A 21,900-nucleotide genomic window follows, 5' to 3' on the forward strand; every position below is an offset into this window, starting at 1 on the left:
TCTTTAAAAATTATCAAAATGTCTAACATTTATATTCCTGAAACAGTAAATTCTAATAACATTTCAGTGAATTAAGAAAACAAATATTAACTTTAAAAATGTGATCATATAATCCTTTTGATAATACTTGTGATTCACAAGCTTTTGAATCATTTGGTTCTTCTATGAATGGGCACCAAATGTTCATTATTGATCTACATAGTAGCTATTTTCTCCTTTACAGTTTCCTATAGTTTCTCACATCTTCTAAAATAAGCACTACTTTACAATCAGAACAAAACCCAGTAACTGGTAAAGCATCTTTAAGACAGTAATCACTAGGAATGGGAAGAAGGTCCAGATGGTGGCAGCCAGGGCAGGTGTCCTAAGAGTCCGAAGGCTGCAAAGGGCAACCAGAACCTGGTGCTGCTGAGTGCACAGATAGCCTCCCACTTTACCCAGACTGGACCTGGGGCTCTATCCCAAGACCCCAGAAGAACAGTCTGCCGCTGCCAAGAAGTATAATAAGCGGGTGGAAGACTATGAGCAGTACCCGGATGATGGCATAGGATATGGTGTCTACCCAAAGCTCTGTGACCACTCACAGCACAAGAGGGATCCATGGTGTGACGGAACCACCCAGATCCGAGACTGAACTGGGGTGAGCCGATTCACTGGGACTGAAATGTGTGGATCAAGAACCATGTGGACACGGCCCCCAGGCCTGTTTCTTGGAATCTCATGTGTAAGCACCTCTTCAGCTTCATGGCCTTCATGCTATTCATGTTTTGGATGGGAGAGACTTACCCCTCCTACCAGCTTGTGGGCCTAAGCAGTATTCTTATAATAATCTGTACCGAGAATGAGGTGGCGATCCCACCAAGAGCCTGAGCAGGTGGTTCACTATGAAATCTGAGGAAATTCATGGGCTTTGTACCCCCTAATTGACCCCTTCATTCCCAGAGATTTAACCTTAATGAAATCCCTAATAAAACAGTGCTGTGGTTAAAATAAAAAATAGTAATCACTAATTTCTTTACGTTTTATACTACTCCAAGCAGTAAAAACTTACTTTTCCTTGTGCTTCTTTTAGCTGTTTTTCTGCTGTTGCCTGCTTGACATTAGCTTCTCTCACCATCTTATGAGCTTCCTGAAAAAGTTAACATCTCAAATTTTGGAAACTAAGTATTTAGCATTTATTTTCAAAAATCTCTTAATAAGTGATTGAAGCAAAGATATACTACCAAAATTTAGCCTGAAAATAAGTATTCAATGTCAACTACGGAAATAACAGTTGTCAGCAGATAGACAAACTATTAGAAATTAGGAAGAGGTACCTTTTTTAGTACCTATTATCACTGAGGCAGCCAAGCTGAGGTCACTCCCTCTGATCCATGGTTGAATATAGGACTGTGGATGTGATGAAGAAAATATATGACCTATATGTTAAACCCAACTTCTCTGAAGTTAGGTTTTTAAAACTTGATCACTGTGTGTGTGTGTGTGTGTGTGTGTGTGTGTATTAGTTACAGCAAAAACACACAGAAGGGACAATTAAAAATATTAAATCAATAGTGTTGCAGTTTACAGAAATTAAGCTGAGAAGCCACAGAGATTTCAATTAAAAGAATCCACAAATGATATGAACTAATGACTTTGTACAGAGCAATCTAAAGAGATAAATCAGTTTAATATTTAATGGGGTCTTAATTTTATAGTGCCACAAATAGGAAACTCCAGGTATTTATCTTTTATTCATATATTTCTTCATCAAACATTTATTCACACCACCTCTGCATGAGGTTCCATTCCAGGTGCTCATAATATACTAGGAAAAGTCAACCTCCCTGCTCTTAAGGACCTTACAACCTGATTATGTTCTAATAATTAAAATATTTGAGCAAGAATTCTGGATATATTCTAAGTGAGGTATGAACTTCTATAGTTTTCTAAGAAAGAGAGGGATATGACTGAACTTGTATTTCTAAAAGATTACTCTGCTGTATGGAATAATCCCTATGAAGAATTAATGATGGACTAGAACAGTATATAGGGTGCTCAAGACAGTCCCCTGGGATGTAGTTTAGAACTCCGATTTGCAGTTTAGGGGAAAGAAGAGAGGAAGGAAGGGGGGAGGGAAGAAGGAAACTACTTTCAAGATATTTAATAAATGGTGTGACAATGACACCCTCACTAGGTCTGTCTACTCTCCAGTGGTGGAGTGGAAGAGGGGAAGTTCTCCACTTCAGAGTTTGACAGTGGCTCTCCTATTTGCTCATTTGCTTTTACAGTATTTTTGTTGTTTTGTCAATCCTCACCCAGGGATATTTTTCCATTGATTTTTAGAGAGAGTGGAAGGGAGAGGGAGGGAGAGAGAGAGAGAGAGAGAGAGAAACATCAATTGGTTGCCTCTCGCATGTGCCCTGACCAGGACCAGGGATCAAGCCTGCAACCTAGGTACATGCCCTTGACCAGAATGAACCTGAGACTCTTCAGTTGCAGGCTGATGCTCTATCCACTGAACCAAAATTGGCTAGGGCTGCTTTTACAGTATTATAGTGAATTTTGGTTTTACAGTATTGTGGTGAATTGCAGTGCCCATGAACATGAATTTACACATTAAATAAAAGAAGCTTTACTATCAAAGCTTTATAATGAGATGAAATTAACTGTGAAAATCTCCCACCAACAACTGTGCTAGTTATTTTGTGTCAAAGTCCTCAAGAGCTGTCAAATTTAATAATGAAGTAAGCATTTTCTCTGTGAAAATAACAAATGTTTCAGATTTGCTGAATTTTTCTATAATGATAAGTAGCTGTCAATAGAACTGTTGGCAAATATTTTCAAAATAATACACATATCTAATCTGACTCTTCAAGAGAAGTGACATTTTAACTATAAATGCAGAGTAACTCATGCTATGGAGAGAATGTTTGTTTAAATGTTTAAAAATGGAGAGGCTCTGCTTTCACTAATAGTAAACTATGCAACTTGGACAAAACCTCCCATGGGGGAACAATTAAAAGAGCTGGACACTTTTTTTAAAAATGTATTTTATTGATTTTTTACAGAGAGGAAGAGAGAGGGAAAGTTAGAAACATCGATGAGAGAGAGACATCGATCAGCTGCCTCCTGCACGCCCCCAACTGGGGGTGTGCCCGCAACCCAGGTACATGCCCTTGACCGGAATTGAACCTGGGACCCTTCAGTCCGCAGGCCGACGCTCTATCCACTGAGCCAAACCAGTTAGGGCTGGACACTTTTTTTAATGTGTTTGAAGGCATTAGAGTACAAATAAAACAGTGAAGGACTTGGGGACCAAGATCCAACAGAAGATGTAAACCCAGAAAAGTGAGCTAGAATTAGGGATGACTTTTCCCCTTGAGCTATAAAGGACACAGTGAAAAGATACAGCACACATGTAACTGAAGTCACAGAAGGAAAGAAAAGAGAGCTAGAATGAGGGAGAAGCAGTCTCTAAAAAAGTACTATATAGGATTTTACACGCTGACAAAAGACATCTGGTTTGGCTCACTGGGTAGGGTATTGGCCCACAGATTGAGGGGTCCCTGGTTTGATTCCAGTCAAGGGCGGGTACTTCGATTGCAGACTCCATCCCTGATCCCAGTAGGGGTGAATGCGGGAGGCAACCAATCAATGTCTTTCTCTCTCTTTTCCCCCTCCTCCCTTCCCCTCTCTCTAAAAATCAATGGGAAAATACTCTCGGGTGAAATTTTAAAAATAAATAAATAAATAAATTTTAAAAGTTTGAAATTTTTCCTATCACTTTATCACTCTGTAGCTGAAAATGACAGAAGTACCAGGAGTCAGCAAACTTGTTCTGTAAGAGCCAGTTAGTAAATTTGGTTTTGTGAGCCATATAGGCTGTTGCAACTACTCAATTCTGCTGTTGCAGTGTGAAAGCAGCCACAGACAATAAATACAGAACAAATGAGTGTGGCCATTTCAATAAAAATATATGGGCACTAAAATTTGAATTTCACATAGTTTTCATAGGTCACAAAATATTCTTTTGATCCCCTGCAACCATTTAAAAATGTAAAAACCACCCTATCTGGTTTGGCTCAGTGGACAGAGTGTCAGCCTGCGTACTGAAGGTCCCAGGTTCAATTCCGGTCAAAGGCATGTACCTTGGTTGCAGACACATCCCCAGTAGGAGGTGTGCAGGAGGCAGCTAATCGGTGTTTCTCTCTCATCGATGTTTCTAACTCTCTATGTGTTTGAAGGCATTAGAGAACAAATAAAACAGTGAGGGACTCGGGGACCAAGATCCAACAGAAGATGTAAACCCAGATGTAAACTCCCTTCCTCTCTGTAAAAAAAGTCAAATATATTTTAAAAAATAAAATAAAAAGTGTAAAAACCAATCTTAGCTCAAGGCTGTACGGAAGTAGACATAGACTAGTTTTATCCTGCAGGAAGTAGTTTGCAGACCTCTATTCTACGTAAACATTTAAATCTTTATACTTACAAACTTTGAAAAGAGAATTTTTAACCTAATTCTCCCCAAAGTACGAGTCACTCCTAATCTTCTGATTAGTTTGCAAAAACAATTTGTTGTTATTAGAGAAGACAGAAATTCAGTAAATTCAGTAGAGACTTTTCTGAAAAAACCTTCATGTAACTGACAATGGAAATGAAACTTTAGTATAATTATTTAAAACAGGGAAAGATATACTTCTTCCATTTGGATCAATATATTTGTTAGTTATCAGCAACATTAAATATAATTTTTTAAAAAACAAAATAAAACAAACACAAAACACAACATTTAGAACAGAACTTAATCTGGATAACAAATTATTAATACAAGATTTTCAAAAACAAGGTAACATATTCAATCACACTCTTCTCACTAAATACAGGGGTGAGCAAAAGTAGGTTTGCAGTTGTAGCATGCAAGTCACAGTTTTTTCTTGTATTATCATTTATTAATTAATGCATTCTTTTCCATACAAACAACTGTAAATCTGCTTTTGCTCAACCCAGTAAGCAAAAGCACACATATACACAGTATGTTTTAGTGAGAATATATTGTACTATTATAAAAAACTTTACTCATTTTTATTCTCTTTTCAAAATTATTGCTTTATAATTTATGTAACACATTATTACGATGGTTAGTGTACGCATATAATTTATGAGTAAGTACATATGCTCTTAGCACACAGGGAACACTCAGTAAATATCAGGTATCTTCATCATAATTAAGGTACATGCTCACTTTTCTTTTACAGATCAGGTACATGAACATAAAGTTTGGCATATACTGATCTAGGTAAGAAACGATGGTAGCTGGGAAGATGGTGACAGCAGATTCAAAATAGAAAGGCAGACAGATTATTTCATGTAATCCAGGTGCTGTCACAGGACCTTTTGGACAGTTTCAGTGTAGGATGAAGAGGGGCCTCAGTGATGACTCCTTTTCTGTGGCTTGAGATAAAGGAATTGCCACTTATGATTTTCACTAGAGGCCCGGTGCACGAAATTCGTGTATGGGGGAGAGGGGTGTGTGTCCCTCAGCCCAGCTGCACCCTCTCCATTCTGGGACCCCTCGAGATCGGCCTTAAACGGGCAGTCGGACATCCCTCTCACAATCCAGGACTGCTGGCTCCCAACTGCTTGCCTGCCTGCCTTCCTGATTGCCCCTAATCGCTTCTGCCTGCCAGCCTGATCACCCCCTAACCACTCCCCTGCCAGCCTGATTGATGCCTAACTGCTCCCCTGCCAGCCTGTTTGCCCCTAACTGTCCTCCCCTGCAGGCCTGGTCATCCCTAATTGCCCTCCCCTGCAGGCCTGGCCACCCCTAACTGTCCTCCCCTGCAGGCCTGGCCACCCCTAACTGCCCTCCCCTGCAGGCTTGATCGCCCCAACTGCCCTCCCTTGCAGGCCTGGTCCCTCCCAACTGCTCTCCCCTGCTGGCCTGACAACTGCCCTCCCTTGCAGACCTGGTCCCTCCCAACTGCCCTTCCCTGCTGGCCATCTTGTGGTAGCCATCTTGTGTCCACATGGGGGCAGTCATCTTTGACCACATGGGGGCAGCCATCTTGTGTGTTGGAGTGATGGTCAATCTGCATATTACCCTTTTATTAGATAGGATAGAGGCCTTGTGCACGGGTGGGGGCTGGCTGGTTTGCCCTGAAGGATGTCCCGGATCAGGGTGGGGGTTCCCTTGGGGCGTGGGGCGGCCTGGGTGAGGGGCCTGTGGTGGTTTGCAGGCTGGCCACGCCCCCTGGTGACCCAAGTGGAGGCCCTGGGATCTGGGATTTATCTTCTATAATTGAAACTTTGTAGCCTTGAGCGGAGCCAAGCCTCCTGCTTGCTCCGTGGCCACAGCCATTTTTGCCGGGATTTATTTATCTTCTACAATTGAACCTCTGTAGCCTTAAGCGGAGGCCAAGGCAGGCCAGGGCTGCGGAAACTTGGCTTCCTCCATCGCTAGGGGCAACTCAAGCCTCCTGCTCTCTCCAGCTCCATGGCTGCTGCCATTTTTGTTGAGATTTATTTATCTTCTATAATTGAAACTTTGTAGCCTTAAGCGAAGGCCAAGGCAGGCCAGGGCAGGCGGAAAGCTTGGCTTCCTCCATTGCCTGGGAAACCCAAGCCTCCTGCTCTCTCCGTGGCTGCAGCCATCTTGGTTAATTTGCATACTCACTCTTGATTGGCTGGTGGGCATGGCTGGTGGGTGTGGCGGAGGCACAGTCAATTTGCATATTACTCTTTTATTAGCTAGGATAGTACTCAAGGCAAGAGTCAAGGTCATGAATTTGAGTCCCAGCATTGCTCCTTATCTATGCCTCACTTTCTTCACAGATTAAAATAATAATTTGTACTCTATGCCTCATAGCATTTTGGAGAGAAAACCAGATACAGCACAAAAATTTACTAAAACTGGCTGACAAAATATTTTTAAAATCTTAACATTACCTATGTTAAATGTAGACTACTTTGTAAAGCACTCTTTCAATGGAATTCATTTTATCTCTAAATCTGATACCAGAAAAAAATATATATATGTAACTTTAAAGTCTTCGATTTGATACTTTTAAGACTCAACTTTGCTACATACAAAGTATAATTATATTCAAGATTATTTGTTCATAATACATTAATAAAACTCCTAATTTGAATTTACATGGTAAATTTATCAAAACTGTACAAATTGATTTTATTCAGAATAATCTTTAATTCTTAAAGCTATACATGTATATCATAAAATGCAAGCAAATACTTTTTTCATAAGACAATGGTACAGTGAGATCACAAAGCCACAATTAAGACCAGAGAAAAACATTTAGCACTGTTTTTCAAAATTCATAAATAATTGGTTTAAATACAACTTTCTTCATTACCAAAATCATGTTTAATCACAGTAACTTCTTTCCCAGAAAGTTTACAGTGTCAATGCAGGTTAGGGACCCCAAAACTATGTTTTTTAGATATACTTTTTCATTAATAGCACAAACTGCATTTCTGGTACTTCACATCCCATTACATAGAGGAAAAAGTTTCTTTCTGTTAGTTTACTTCTATTTCATCTAACAGAATATATATATATGTAAGTACAGAAGGGCGGAGCTAAGCATGGCTAAAAGTAGAACAGGCAGGTAAGAAATCAAAATTAATATAAGTAACTTGCTTTCTTCTCTAGTATCCATATCATTACAAAATTTTCTTTTGCCAGATAATATTGGAAGAAAAAGTCTTATGTTTCTATATACCTCTTGTACATATAAAATGTAACAGGTCACACAGCTCCTATTTCAGATCTTTAACTTTCCACTCTCCTCCACCTTAAATTTCTCTTCCTCTCATCTCCAATGATTAGTTAACGAAAGAAAATAAATTCGTTTTTAAATGTTCATGAAAGAAAATGACTCCAAAAAAGACAAAGACAAAGAAGAGGCAAACAAGTGTGGAACCAGAAGGCACATGGAAAGCTCACATGTCTGAAGATATCCACTGCAATGCCTCTTACAATGATAGAAACTGTGGAATACATATTTGATAGATTATTCTTTCATTACACTGACTATGCAGTAGCATGAAAAGAGGTTCATTTGGAAAAACAACACACACCTACAAAATGTATTAGTATTGCAACTATGTGAGCAAACATGCATATCCAACACTGAAACAGATGCTGCATAAATACAAATAAAGGGTGAAGAAATTTTCCCCCTAAAATCTTGTAAAAGTTTTAAGAACAAATTTTTGAGAAAAAAATATTGATAAGTGGTAACAACATTAGGTATTCTCGTAACACATCAATGTTTTTGATAAGGGATGTTTCCGGAAGCTAACCTGAAGGAGGCACTCCATGGAAGTGATTCTTAACAGCAAGGAAGTACTATTCTACTCCCCCTCATGGATATTTATAAGTTGTCAAAATGATCAGGGAGTATTTCTAGCATTTTTTGGGCAAAGCCAAGTATGATGGTTAATTTTGTATGTCAAGTTGACTGGGACACAGGGTGTGCCCAGATATTTGGTCAAGCATTATTCTGGATGTTTCTGGATGAGATGGACATTTAAATCAGTAGACTGAGCAAAGCAGACTGCCCTCCATAATGTGGGTGGGCCTCAGCCAATCAGTAGGAGACCTGAATAGAGCACAAGGCTGATCCCCACAGCATAACAGAGAATTCTTCTTGCCTTCAGACCTGAATTGAAACATCAGCTCTTCCTGGGTCTTGAGCCTTTGGACTTGGATTGGAACTACACCATCAGCTGTCCTAGGCCTCCAGCCTGCCAAATCACCCTGCATAACTTGGGACTTACCAGCCTCCATAATCACATGAGCCAATTCCTTATATAAGCCTCTTTTTGTATATATGTATATGTATCTATGTATATACACACATGCTATTAGTTCTGTTTCTTGGAGAATCCTGAATAATATACCAAGGATGCTAAATGTCCTACAATATCAATGGCAGCCCTATTGAGAAATACTGAGTTGGGTAAAAATTTTGGTCCCAAGTGGTAGGCTAGAGATAAAAAGGTGTACCTTCTAAGAAATATATATTACCTCCTAACATTCCGCAAATCATCCAGTATCAGATATACATCAAAGGTTGGCCATCTTTGTTGTGGAGTCATACAAAGTTACTCTAAAGCAGTCCCTAAGTATTTGGTGAAAGTCAAAATTAAATTTACCTCCTTTCTTTCCACATATCCATATTTAAACAACCTGATACTGGTAGCCCATAGTGTTTTTTCGTTTCACAGCATTTTAAGTTGCAGTCTCTACATTTCTTAAAAATTGTATTTTTTCTTAGAAGACTTATAAATATGTATAAAGTTAAGCATATTTTTCCTCAAGATTCCCTCAAAAAACAACTCTATCAATATATAAAAATCATGACTTTGCTTTTGGCCAAGATGTAAATAGACCAACCTCAAACAGACTAGCTGTGAGTTCCTCCAATTCCTGTCCAAGTTGATCACGTACTTTAGAAAGCCTCTCACACTCTTCATCTTTTAACTTCAGTTCCTGTGAGAAATTGATCATTTTATTTTGGATTTCCATGGTTTTAAGTCAGATTCAGCAGACTATATAATCTTTACTAATAAGATTACAAAATATTTATACTGACCCCTCCTACTATATTCACACTGAAAATGTTTATTTAGCACTTGCTATGTGGAAGACAATGAGGCAAATCTAAAATTACATATAATTCTAACTCACATATTACATTTTCATGTTTCATAAAACATACTAAGATTAAATAGTACATATTATGTGTGAGTGATTTCATTCTTTTTTCCTTTAATTTTTCTCTGAACATAATTTATTTCCATCAAGCAAGCAATTTCTTCAACTATGCTTATTCAATAAAAGTTCAATAGGTTTTTTGCCCATTTTTGCTTTAAAAAATGTTTACTTATAATTTTATGTAATATACCACAATTAGTCTAAAGTTTCCACCAGGAGACTATACCATTTAACACTACAATAAGAGGCAAATGATGCATATTTAAAATCAAGAAGAATGTTAACAACAAAAACCACATCTTACATTTATACATACCTCCCAATAGGAAACAAAAAATGTTAGAAAATTTCTATATTAAGATGTTACAATATGATTGTCAGATAGGTACAAGATTTATTGGGATGATCACTTAGTAAGTTATATAATGTCTAATCCAGCGGTCACCAACCTTTCGGATCTCATGGACCACCAGTGGCAACCGCTGGTCTAATCACTGGGGTCTACACATGCAACTAATATAATACTGGATATCAACTATAATTGAAAAATTAAAAATTATGTAAATGTAAAAAATTTTAAGATGTTACTAATATGCAATTTTATGTTGCCCTAAATTAATCATTCAAATTTAGATATTTAAAAAAAATCCAAGCTCCTTATATATTTATTGGCCACAATTGAACTAATAAATAATGGCTTAGTTGTGTAATTATTGTGGTGGCAGCATAGTTTTTGAATATCTCAAAGACAACTTCTGAAAGCTAAATATACCACTGGGATATCAGAAAAACCCAATGACTATATCTTCAATAAAAGTAGGTAAAAGAGAATCCCCTCAAAGCTTACTAGTAGACTATGAGGGAATGTGGCTGCACTGCCAACACTGCAGGATCAGCAACTCTGTGAAAGGGAGCAACAAGAAGTGAATGGGACTACAGAGGTACCCTGCAAAATCCCAGAACCCGAAAAATCATTGTAAATACCCCAAAACAGAGGATTCTACCACTGGGGGAAACTGGAAGAACAGACTGAGAACAAACGGGGAAAAGGAAAAGGTTTTGTCAGGCTCCATATTGCAGGTGAGTGCAAAAATCTCCTACTGTGAAGTTATCCGAAACCAAACTGCAGGGCAGGAACAATGGAGATAGAGAGAAGTTTCAGGTATTAAAGAAGGAAGGTGAGGGCAAAGTTCCAAAGGAAACAGATCATGGAAAACACTATGAAAATATATCTTATGGTGTAATGTTAAGCCTGCAAAGCTCACAGAGACACTGGGCTAGAGGAGAAACCTTCTTGAATAAGGCTGACCTCTGAGAGAAGTGCTACACAGATACACCAATAACAATAGAAGGGAAAGCCCTGAACGTAAAACTAAGGAAGTTATCCTGGTTTATCCTACTCCTTCACAGGAATCTCCTTCCCATATTCCAGGAAAATCCAATTCATTGAAAGGGAGAGAAAGATAGAAACATCGATGAGAGTGAAGCATTGACTGGCTGCCTCCTGCATGCCCCCTGCAACCAGGGCACGTGCCCTGAGTGGGAATCGAACCAGAGACCTCCTGGTGCATGGAATGATGCTCAATCCACTGACCCACACCACCAAGCAAGATGAAGATTTTAAATCCAGCCAAAGTGTCCCTCAAGTGTAATGTAAGAGACAAAGAGTTATAAACCTGTAAAACTTTAGAGAATATAATATCTCTCCCAGAGCATGCCTGAGTAGTCAAGTGGAGAATGAGTTTCAGATAATCAAGAAAAAAATGAAAAAGATTTAATGTTCAAGACTGAGGATAAGAAGCAAATATATTTAAATATAGAACTACAACTAAAAGATGGGGATATCAAGAGAACGAAAACACGAGAAAATATCTGCAAAATACATATCTGATAAAGATGTTTGTCCAAAATAAATAAAAAATTATTAAAACTCAATAGTAAGGAAATGAACAACCTGATTACAAAATGGCAAAAGATCTGAACAGGCACCTCACAAAAAAAGACATACAGAGGGCAAATAAACATATGAAAAAAATGTTCCAAATCATATGAAATCAGGGAAATGAAAATTAAAATGAGTACGACCAAAAACCAGAACACAGACAACGCTAAATGCTGGCAAGGATGGGGAGCAACAGGGACTCTCATTCATTGCTGGTGGGAATGCAAAATGGTACAGCCACTGTGGAAGTAGAGCAGAGGATTGTTAGGGCAGTGAAACTATTCCAGATGATACTGTAATGGTAGATCCATGTCGCTATACATTTGCTAAAACTCATAGATGTACAACACCAAGATCAAACCCTAACATAAATGCAGGACTTTGGGGGATGATGATGTGTCAGTGTAGGTTCATCAGTTCTAACAAATGGACCACTCTGGTGCAGAATGTGGATAATGGAGGAGGTTGTGTGTGTGTTGGGATGGGGTTTTATGAGAACTCTGTAATTCCCTCTCAATTTTTCTGTAAACCTAAAACTGCTCTAAAAAATAAAGTGTTGGTTTTTGTTTTGTTTTTTAAATGGGGATAGCCCTAGCCAGTGGTGAGAACACTGGCCAATGCACCGAAGGGTTGCAGTTTCGATTCCTGGTCAAGGGTATGTACATGGTGGGGGTGTGTGCAGGAGGCAACAAATCCACCTCTCTCTCTCTCTCTCTCTCTCTCTCTCTCTCTCTCTCTCTCTCTCATTGATGTTCCTCTCCCTCTCCCTCTCACTCCCTCGCTCCCTTTCACACTCTCTAAAAACCAATGTAAAAAATATCCTCAGGTGAGGATTAACAATAAATAAATAAATAAACTGGGAATAAAGCTGACAAAACAGTTATATAAATGTTATAAGCTTCAGGAATGTAAAAGTACAGGTATGGGAGTGGGGTGGGGGGGGGGGGCAATGGTAAGATATGTACACATATAATACCTTAATAAAAAATTTGAAAAAAAAAAAAAGAGGAATGTAAAAGTAATACACACAAACAAAAAATAGGAGAAAGATTAAACTAAATTCAAAACATCTTAAATATTAACTGGGAGTAAAGAAATACAAATCACTTTGAGGCTCACAAATCAATTAGTATAAACCTAAACATATTTAACACCATAGAGATTAACATTATTTTAACTACAATTTAATTATACAGGAAAAAGAAACAGTAACTAGATAATTTTAGTATTTTTCAAGGTAGGGAACAAAGGCAATAGCTAAAGAAGGGCCAGGAGATATTTATATCTTCAATTAAAGGTAACAACTAGAATGAAAATCAAAACTTCTAAAATACCAAAAAGGAAAAGAGGAGGAGGAGGTCACACACACCAAAAAATGGAGCACATAGTGAAAAGACATTTGAAAGCCATGTAACAGAAACATGCCCAAATGTAGCACGTTTACCAATAAATGCAAATGGGCATAACTCAATTAAAATTATTTTCAGACTAGAGGCCCGGTGCACAACATTTGTGCACTGGGGGGTGGGGGATGTCCCTCAGCCCGGCCTGCACCCTTTAGCAGTCTGGGAGCCCTCGGGGGATGTCCGACTGACGGCTTAGCCTCGCTTCCCGCAGTGGGACATCTATAGCGCTGCCACGGAGGCAAGAGAGGCTCCGGCCACCACAGCTGTGCTCACCAGCTGTCAGCCCAGCTTGTGGCTGAGCAGCACTCCCCCTATGGGAGCGCACTGACCACCTGGGAGCAGCTCCTGCGTTAAGCATCTGCCCCCTGGTGGTCAGTGTGCATCATAGCAACTGGTCATTCTGCCTTTTGGTCAATTTGCATATTACCCTTTTATTATATAGGATTAGCTAAAAAAGCAAAAATCTCTCTATTCTCTATACAAGAGACACACGTAAAACAAAGTGATTCAGACAAAAATATAAGGATATAAAAAGTATACTAAAAATATAATACAAATAAAAATTAAAAAAAGAGGGCTGTCAATCTTGATAACAGACTAAGCAGAATACAGGTCAAAATCATTAGAGATAAAGGAAATTTCATAATACTAAAGACTACAATGCAAAATGAAAACTTTAAAATACTCCCAAATAAATAAATACTACTAAATATAGAAGTAGACTTAAACAAACAGAAAGAAGGATATACTATATTCTTGAACAGAAAAATATCATAACGGTGCCAATTTTCCCTGAATTAATTTATAAATCTGTAAATGCATAAATTTAATATCCGGTTCTCTTAAACTCTAAAATTTTACTATTTTGTAAGTATATATGAAAACTAAGTCAATTCATTCAACATTTCCTACTAGGCAGGCACTATGGCACTCCTCAGAATACAAAACCAAGTGAGATACTACCCCTTGAGAAGCTTTCAATCTATTAGAGCAATACATATGTCATTCATGAAAGCAAAATTGTTGAATCACTTCCTAGTCTACTAAAGTGGCATAAATCTCACACTAATATTAAAGACCCTTTGCATGTGCTCAATTTCCCTTTTCAGAGTTATTTCCTTGGTCCACACAGTAAAGCTTGAACTAAATTGGTCTGATTCATTCTTTATTATTGTTGTTGACAGCATCACAGATGTCTCCCATTTGCTCCCCCTGCACCCCCATCCACCTCCAGCCCCCGCCCCATCCCAGACCTTCACCCCCATCCCCACAGTAATGTGTGTGTCCATGGACTATGCATATCTATATAAAAGCCTAAGTGACCATCGCAACTGAACGGACAACCGAACAGGCTGTGTGGGGCGACCAGACCGGCAGGGGGGTGAGTGAGGGGTGACCAAACGACTGAGCAGCAGGCTGCGTGGGGCGACCAGGCCGGCAGGGGTGGCAGTGAGGGGTGACCCAATGACCGAATAGCAGGCTGCGTGAGGCGACCAGGCTGGCGGGGGGGGGAGGGGCAGTTGGGGACAACCAGGCCGGCAGGGGTGGCAGTGAGGGGTGACCCAACGACCGAATAGCAGGCTGTGTGAGGCGACCAGGCTGGCGGCGGGGGTGGGGGGAGGGGGCAGTTGGGAGTGATCAGGCTGGCAGGCAGAGGCAGTTAGGGGTGATCAGGCTGGCTGGGGGGGGGGGGGGGGTCAGTTAGGGGCAATCAGGCAGGCAGGTGAGCGGTTAGGAGCCAGTGGTCCAGGATTGTGAGAGGGATGTCCCAGATTGGAGAAGGTGCAGGCTGGGCTGAGGGGACCCTCCCCCACCCCCATGCACGAATTTCGTGCACCGGGCCTCTAGTATGCATATAAGTTCTTTGGTTAAACTCTTCATATCTCACCACACCCCATCCCTCTGAGCTCTCTCAGTCTGTTCCATGATTCATGCCTCTGGAACTACTTTGTTCATCAGTTTATTGTGTGCATTAGACTCCACATATAAGTGAGATCATGTGATATTTGTTCATCAGTTTATTGTGTGCATTAGACTCCACATATAAGTGAAATCATGTGATATTTGTCTTTCTCTGACTTATTTCACTTAGCATAATATTCTCCAGGTCCATACATGCTGTCTCAAAGGGTAAGAGATCCTTCTTTTTTACAGCTGCATAGTATTCCATTGTGTAAATGCACCACATCTTTTTTATCTACTCATCTATTGATGAGCACTTGAGCTGTTTCCAGTTCTTAGCTATTGTAAATAGCACTGCTATGAACATCTTTGGATAAATTCTCTGAAGTGGAATCTCTGGGTCAAACAGCAGTTGCATTTTTAATTTTTTTGAGTAAATTTCATACTATTTTCCATAGTGGCTGCACCAATCTGCATTTCCACCAGCAGTGTACTAGAGTTCCAATTTCTCCACAACCTCGCCAGCACTTGTTGTTTGTTGATTCATTCTTGTTTCATTCCCCAAACTGATCCCATACAGCTGGGCTAACCTTTTCCCTATAAATGTCTGCCTTCTTTCTATGCTTTGGGTCCAACTTAATCTAACTAATGAAGTCAAATTTGTATCGCATGTCAATATCTTTTTTAGAATTTAATTTGTACTTTTCATTATTGTAATACCGTTTTCAAAATTCACTCCTTCAACAACAAAAATGAATTTTTTGTTAATTGGATGCTAATTTTCCTGTCAGCATCAGGCATTTATTTAGGTGCTGGAGACACAGAAAAGAAGTGAGACCCAGTCCATGGTTTTCACAAAGTCATAGCCTACTGAGGGTAGCCAATCTTTAAACAGATTCACAAAGCAATTTGATAAGAGCTATAGTAGTAATAGGTACATATCAGAAAAAGGAGTTTGCCAAATGTAAAGGAAGGAATAAAACAGTATGGTTTATAGTAGCTAAAGATGGGGAGGAGTGGATGCCACAAGAGGATAATGCCAGAAAGTTAGGCTTATGGCCAGTCCTGAAAAGCCATGGCTAAGAAACTGAGACTTCTGACCAGCGTGGCTTAACAGTTGAGCATCAACCTATGAACCAGGAGTTCAAGTTCAATTCCCCCAGGTTGCAGGCTCGATCTCCAGTGTGGGACATGCAGGAGTCTGCCAATCAATGATTCTCTTATCATTGATCTCCCTCTCCCCTCTCCCCACTCCCTTCCTCTCTGAAATTAATAAAAACATATATATTTTTTAAAAAGTGGTGTTCCAAATACAGTGGAACATTAGTCATTAAAAACAGGTGAAATGTTTTTTAAAAAAGAAACTGAGACTTACTTTAAAGACAAGGAGAAATTATCTCAAAGACAATAGTAAGTCACCAACAGATTTTAAGCAGAATGGTAACAATCAGATTCACAATTCAAAATGATAACTTGGACAGTGTGGCTAGGTTAAAAAAATAAAGACTGGAATAAAGGAAACCAATTGATCACTGCAATATTTTAGGCAAGAAATATAGATTTAGAGTGATGATAACAGAGAAAAGAAATTTGATATTTAAAACACAGAGTGTCAGGACTTTTGATCAAGTGTATTTCATCAAATTTAAGACATAATTTTTAAGATGAACATTTTATATATCAAGAAATAAAAATAGATAAGAACTTTGCAACTGAGAAACCAAGATGGCAGCATAGGTAAACACCTAAACTGCTGCCTCACACAACAATTTCAAAACTACAACTAAAAGACAAAACGGACACCAACCAGAACCACAGGAAGGCTGGATGAGTGGAAATTCTACAACTAGAAGGAAAGAGAAAAGCTCACTGAGACTCAGAGGAGCTGCAGGAGGCAGAGGTACTGAGACGCGTGCATGGGGAGGACTGGCAACTGAGTGCGCGGCTGGCTTTCCCAAGCGGGAGGGAGACAAAAGCTCCCGACTGCGCTGAACTCCAGTTCCGGGCGATACTCTGGGGAGCCATACTCATATGGGGTGAAACTGGACTGTCAGGAAAGAGAAAAGCACACTGAGACTCAGAGAAGGTGCGGAAGGCAGAGGTACCGAGGCACGTGCGCGGAGAGGGTGGGCAACTGAGTAGGCAGCTGGCTTTCTCAAGCGGGGGGGAGACAAAAGCTCCTGACTGCACTGAACTCCAGTTCCGGGCAAGACTCTGGGGACCCAGACTCATTTGGGGAGAAACTGGACTGTCTGGCAGCGGGCGGAACTCGAGGGCGGCTTTCTCTCAGAGGTGCTTGCAGCTATTACCATGGGACACTGAGACACAGGGGCCTATTAGGGCAGGGCTGACTGGAAACCAAAGCTGTCTGCTCTGCCCTGAGACTCCGCCCCATCCAAGCTGAGCACAGAGGCTCTTGCAAGTCTTGTCTCATAAGGGTGTCTCCAGCACAGAAGTTCTCACAGCGTAGACACAGCTGATCCTCACAGCCAATTGGCCTGGAGGTCAATCCCTCCCAATGATACCAACAACAATCAAGGCTTAACTACAACAAGACTGTGCACACAGCCCACAAAGGGGTGCACCAAGAATGTCCACCTCAGGTAACTGGAGAGGCTGAGCCACTGGACCCTATAGGACACCTAGCACACAAAGCCACTCTATCAACTCAGGGAAGCAGCCAAAATGCAGAGACAAAGAAACCGATCACAAATGAAAGAAATGGAGGAAAGCAAACGACTGGATATAGAATTCAAAACCACGGTTATAAGGTTTTTCAAGAATTTTCTAGAAAAGACCGATAAATTTAGTGAGACCCTCGAGGATATGAAAAAGGACCAACTAGAAATTAAGCATACACTGACTGAAATAAAAAATATTATACAGAGACCTAACAGCAGACTAGAGGATCGCAAGAATCAAGTCAAAGATTTGAAATACAAAGAAGCAAAAAACACTCAACCGGAAAAGCAAAAAGAAAAAAGAATCCAAAAATATGAAGATAGTGTAAGGAGCCTCTGGTACAACTTCAAGCATACCAACATCAGAATTATGGGGGTGCCAGAAGAAGAGAGAGAGCAAGATACTGAAAACCTATTTGAAGAAATAATGACCGAAAACTTCCCCCACCTGGTGAAAGAAATAGACTTACAAGTCCAGGAAGCACACAGAACCCCAAACAAAAGGAATCCAAAGAGGACCACACCAAGACACATCATAATTAAAATGCCAAGAGCAAAAGACAAAGAGAGAATATTAAAAGCAGCAAGAGAAAAACAGTTAGTTACCTACAAGGGAACACCTATACAATTGTCAGTGGATTTCTCAACAGAAACTATGCAGGCCAGATGGGAGTGGCAAGAAATATTCAAAGTGATGAATAGCAAGAACCTACAACCAAGATTACTCTACTCAGCAAAACTATCATTCAGAATTGAAGGGCAGATAAAGAGCTTCACAGATAAGAAAAAGCTAAAGGAGTTCATCATCACCAAACGAGAATTAAATGAAATGCTGAAAGGTATTCTTTAAGAAGAGGAAGAAGAAAAAGGTAGAGATAAAAATTATGAACAACAAATACATACCTATCAAGTCAATCTAAAAATCAAGTGCATAAAAAAATCTGATGAACAGAATAAACTGGTGAATATAATAGAATCAGGGACATAGAAAGGGAGTGGACTGACAATTCTCGGGGGGAAAGGGGCGTGGGGGGTTCAGGAAGAGACTGGACAAAAATCGTACACCTATGGATGAAGACAGTAGTGGGGGGAGTAAGGGCAGAGGGTGGTGTGGGAACCGGGTAGAGGGGAGCTATGGGGGAAAAAAGAGGAACAACTGTAATAATCTGAACAATAAAGATTTATTAAATTTAAAAAAAAATACTGTCAATGGCCCTGGACAGTGTTGCTGAGTGGTTAGAGCGTCAGCCCAAGCACCAGAGGGTCCACGTTTGATTCCTATGCAAGGGCATGTGCCTGGGTTGCGGGGTTGCTCCCTGCCCCCGGTCAGGGGCATGCAGGAGACAGCCAGTCGCTGTGTCTCTCTCACATCGATCACTCCCTCTCACTCTCCCTCCCCCTGCCACTGTCTGTCTCTCTATCTCTTGTCTCTCTTTCTCCCCTTCCCTCCGTCCCTCCCTCCCTCTCTCTCTGAAAAGCAATGGTGAGGATTAAAATAATAATAATAATGAAATGAAATAAAAATACTATAAATGAAACTATGGTACAATACTTTCTTGCTTAGAATTTTCATTTTACACTACAGGAAGAACTCTTTTAAACTGATGAAGGCACAGATTGTTATTGTATGCCATTCTTTTCTTTTGTGCCTTTCTTTCTGTAGCAATGTCATATCATAGTGAGATCATTTTGAAGATATTTAACCTAGTAATTAAGTCCAACAAATGCAGCTCCCAACACACATCATCCAATTCAATTAGTCACACATGAGCAGCCATGACCAAGTGTATTTACATGTAGTCAATGATCACTGTCATGATTATTGCCCAGCTGAGAGCAATTTTAAAACTTACACTGATTTCAGAGATCTTAAAATGGAGAAAAACATATAACTCAAAATCAGGGAAACATTACCATTGTATACATGTGTTTTCTCCCCAACTAGAAACACCTTAAGGACAAAGTAAAAAAAAAATTATTTTTACCCTCTATAGGACTCGTATAATGCCATGCATACTCTGGTTACACAAGTAATATTTCTTTATAAAGAACATAGTAAATGTTTATAAGCATCCTTGGCCACAGTTAGAAGGGCCATTCTGATCATAGATTTGGTACAGGTATGTGGTTTGTTTGTTTGTTTTTTAATCTTCACATCAAGATATTTTTTCCATGTATTTTTTTAGGAAAAAAAAAATGGAAGGGAGGGAGAGAGACAGAGAGAGAAGCCTCAAAGTGAGAGAGACATGACGGTTGGTTGCTTCCCGCGTGCACCCGGCCAGGGCTGGGGACCAAGCCTGCAACAGAGGTACATGCCCTTGACCAGAATCAAACCCGCAACCTCCTTCATTCTGCAGACCCACCCTCTAACCACTGAGCCAAACCAACTAGAGCAGGTATGTGTTTTTGAGTGACTTTCTGTGGCTGCAAGATATTCCACTGGATTTTATTTTTTAAGTTATTTTCTTTCAGGAAAGAACAATTAAAAGATGAAAGTAACTGCTTATACCAGTAGGTCTCACACTTTAGGAAATATAAGAACCAACAGGAGAATTTAGTGAAGGCCTCAATACAATACTTTTCTTTCAGCAGAATCCAAGAAACTACATTTTAATAAAGATACACTAAAGCCCAACTTCTGCCTCAGAATTCCAACAAAAACTGTTCTTCAGTAATGATCTGGGGAAGGCCAAACAGGTGAGGGACTACATCATCATCTCTGGCATCCCTGTACTTGAAAGTCAGTGATCACATGGGTGTTCCCTCTATATACAGTATGGACTCCTTGCTGGGAAGGGGTTATCTAGCCAGGAACTACATTTCCTGGCCCGCCCTCACACATCTAAGCATCAGCATAAGACTGTTCACCCCAAAGGAATGTGAGTAACAGCAACATTTGTCACTTCTAAGTCAAGGCTTTTTAGAAGCAGGTGTGCCTTCTCCAAGCTTTCTTTTCCCTTCACCCCATTAGGTACAGATAAATATAAAACTCTAAAAGACTACAAAGATCCAAGACAGAAGAAACACACATCTGGAAATTATTTCATTCACAAAGAACTGCCTATCAACAAGGATCATCTGCTTTGGAGTGTTAAAAGAATAAAAATAAACTATTAGATTAAGTCACTTACAAGCAGCTAGCATGTTCCTAACTAATGTATTATGCATATGTGCCTATTCATACAACAGTGTAACTGAATACACATACATATATATATTCATTTAATCAACAAAATGTATTGAAAACCCAGTATGTGCTCAAGATATAATTATGAGCAAAAACACATGTAACTCAAAATTAATGGAGAACGTGTGTAAGTATACGTTTCTATGTTGGATTAGAATAAAGAAACAGAACTTTCACTCTCAATCAAGGCAGAGTAACAGGGATCACATTTATCACCCTGTCTGACACAACAAAAATACTACAAAACATATATGAAACAATGATTTTTAAGGCAATGGACATCAGGCAACAAAACAGCAATCCTGCAGATTATTCAAGGATTAAAATAGTTGTTAAACTGGATTTCATATGTTCAAGAAGCTAGAAGAAAGACTGAACATATTAAATAGAGCAAATAAAATATTTTAAAGACCCAAGTCAAACTTTCAGAAATAAAATTACAATGTCTGAGATTAAAAAAAAAAAAAATACATCATATAGGATTAGTAGAGTAGATATTGCAGAAGAAAACAGTTACATTGAAAACATAGCAATAGGAACTATTCACAATGAAACAGAGGGGAAAATATGTTTTTTAGTGCATAGAGTATCAGTTAGGTGTGGGACAACTTTAAGCAATCCAATGTTCATGGAAAAGGAGTCCCGAAGGAGAGGAGAGAGATTTTGAGGAAATAATGGCCAAAATTTCCCAAATTCTATAAAATTTAACCTATGGGTTCAAGAAGTTCAAGTCCCAAGCACAAGAAACCTAAAGAAAACTATACCAAAATATAACATACTCAAATTGCTTATCCTATATAATAAAAGGCTAATATGCAAATCGACTGAATGGCAGAACGACCGGTCGCTATGATGCCCACTAACCACCAGGGGGCAGACACTCAACACAGGAGCTGAGATTATTAGAATATATTAGAGCAGTATCTTTAAAGTACTAAAAGAAAAGACGATTAATCTAAAATTCTTTACTGAGTAAAAACATCTTTCAAAAACAAAGGTGAAAAAAGACCTATTCAGATATACCAGTGGTGGGCAAACTGCGGCTCGCGAGCCACATGCGG

General features: G+C 39.5%; 1 protein-coding gene and 1 pseudogene across 9 annotated transcripts in view; one reads left to right on the forward strand and one right to left on the reverse strand.

Moving 5' to 3' along the window:
• The window catches only part of RAB3IP (RAB3A interacting protein), a 66,929-nt gene that overhangs the window by 13,381 nt on the left and 31,648 nt on the right, over positions 1 to 21,900 (reverse strand). For 2 of the 8 annotated variants that reach the window (XM_080659600.1, XM_080659601.1), the window contains exons 4-5: positions 9,401 to 9,496; positions 1,052 to 1,129 (exon numbers count right to left, since the gene is read on the reverse strand). The exons of 2 other annotated variants lie outside the window; for them this stretch is intronic. In XM_080659600.1, the coding sequence (XP_080515726.1) occupies positions 1,052 to 1,129; positions 9,401 to 9,496 (174 nt within the window). The remainder of the gene's footprint in view (positions 1 to 1,051; positions 1,130 to 9,400; positions 9,497 to 21,900) is intronic. 4 more of the 8 variants (XM_080659604.1, XM_080659605.1, XM_080659602.1 and 1 more) reach the window with 2 other exon arrangements.
• LOC308244447 (NADH dehydrogenase [ubiquinone] 1 beta subcomplex subunit 8, mitochondrial-like) lies at positions 341 to 895 on the forward strand (annotated as a pseudogene). Its single transcript has one exon. The product of its transcript is annotated as an NADH dehydrogenase [ubiquinone] 1 beta subcomplex subunit 8, mitochondrial-like (transcript).

The sequence above is a fragment of the Plecotus auritus genome (genome assembly GCF_963455305.1).
Source record: "Plecotus auritus genome assembly, chromosome: 3".
Classification (NCBI taxonomy): domain Eukaryota; kingdom Metazoa; phylum Chordata; class Mammalia; order Chiroptera; family Vespertilionidae; genus Plecotus; species Plecotus auritus.